The following is a 676-nucleotide window of genomic DNA, read 5'->3' on the forward strand; positions in this document are numbered from 1 at the left end:
GTATTTTTACGGTCTTTACTTTACAGTTAAAATATATGTTTATTAAATAAAATCTAATGTTACAACTAATCATGGATCCCTTTAAACATTTCTCTTCCACACACTGAAGGATATATCGTTCATAAATGGTGCGGGCTTTGTCCACCTCCTTGTAGCGCAGCTCAAAGTTGATGTAGGAGTGCCAGGCCTGTTCCTCAGGCTCCCACTCCATCCAGCGTTCAAACACCTGCCTGCAGCCGGCCACGTTCCCCAGCATCTCCTCCATGTAGGTGTACTTGTACCTGTGGAGAGGACGCAGGTGCTCTAACAGCAGCTCAGTTTAGAACGAGCCCTGGATCTGGACCTTCGCGGTTCTGTCCTACCAGAATTGGTTGACCCGTGGCAGGATGGTGATGGCTCTGTCCCAGATGTTGCGAGCGTGGTTCACCTGGCGGCTCTTCATCTCCATCTCGGCATACTTCAGCCACAGAGTGACGTTCCGGTGGTCCACGTCCAGCGCGCGCTCGTAGATGGAGCGAGCCCTGAGAGCAGAGACGTGATGACTAAACATCAGCTAATAATAGCAAAATGCTAGCTTTATTTAGCCGAAGGCTAACCTTTAAAAGGCACAGTGTGTAGGATTTGTTGTTTTCAGCAACATCTAGTGGTTGAGTGGTTGAATCATCCTCCCTGGTCC

General features: G+C 48.8%; 1 protein-coding gene across 1 annotated transcript; it reads right to left on the minus strand.

Moving 5' to 3' along the window:
- Window positions 1-10: 10 nt before the first annotated feature.
- Window positions 11-521, minus strand: LOC106532706 (crooked neck-like protein 1; the record flags this gene model as incomplete). The annotated part of the gene is given in 2 exon segments (XM_014028828.1): window positions 11-281; window positions 363-521. Coding segments are annotated over 2 exon segments (357 nt in total), but the record flags the coding sequence as incomplete, so codon positions are not given.
- Between the last annotated feature and the right edge of the window lie 155 nt (window positions 522-676).

The sequence above is a fragment of the Austrofundulus limnaeus genome, unplaced genomic scaffold (assembly GCF_001266775.1).
Source record: "Austrofundulus limnaeus strain Quisiro unplaced genomic scaffold, Austrofundulus_limnaeus-1.0 Scaffold817, whole genome shotgun sequence".
In the NCBI taxonomy this organism is placed as follows: domain Eukaryota; kingdom Metazoa; phylum Chordata; class Actinopteri; order Cyprinodontiformes; family Rivulidae; genus Austrofundulus; species Austrofundulus limnaeus.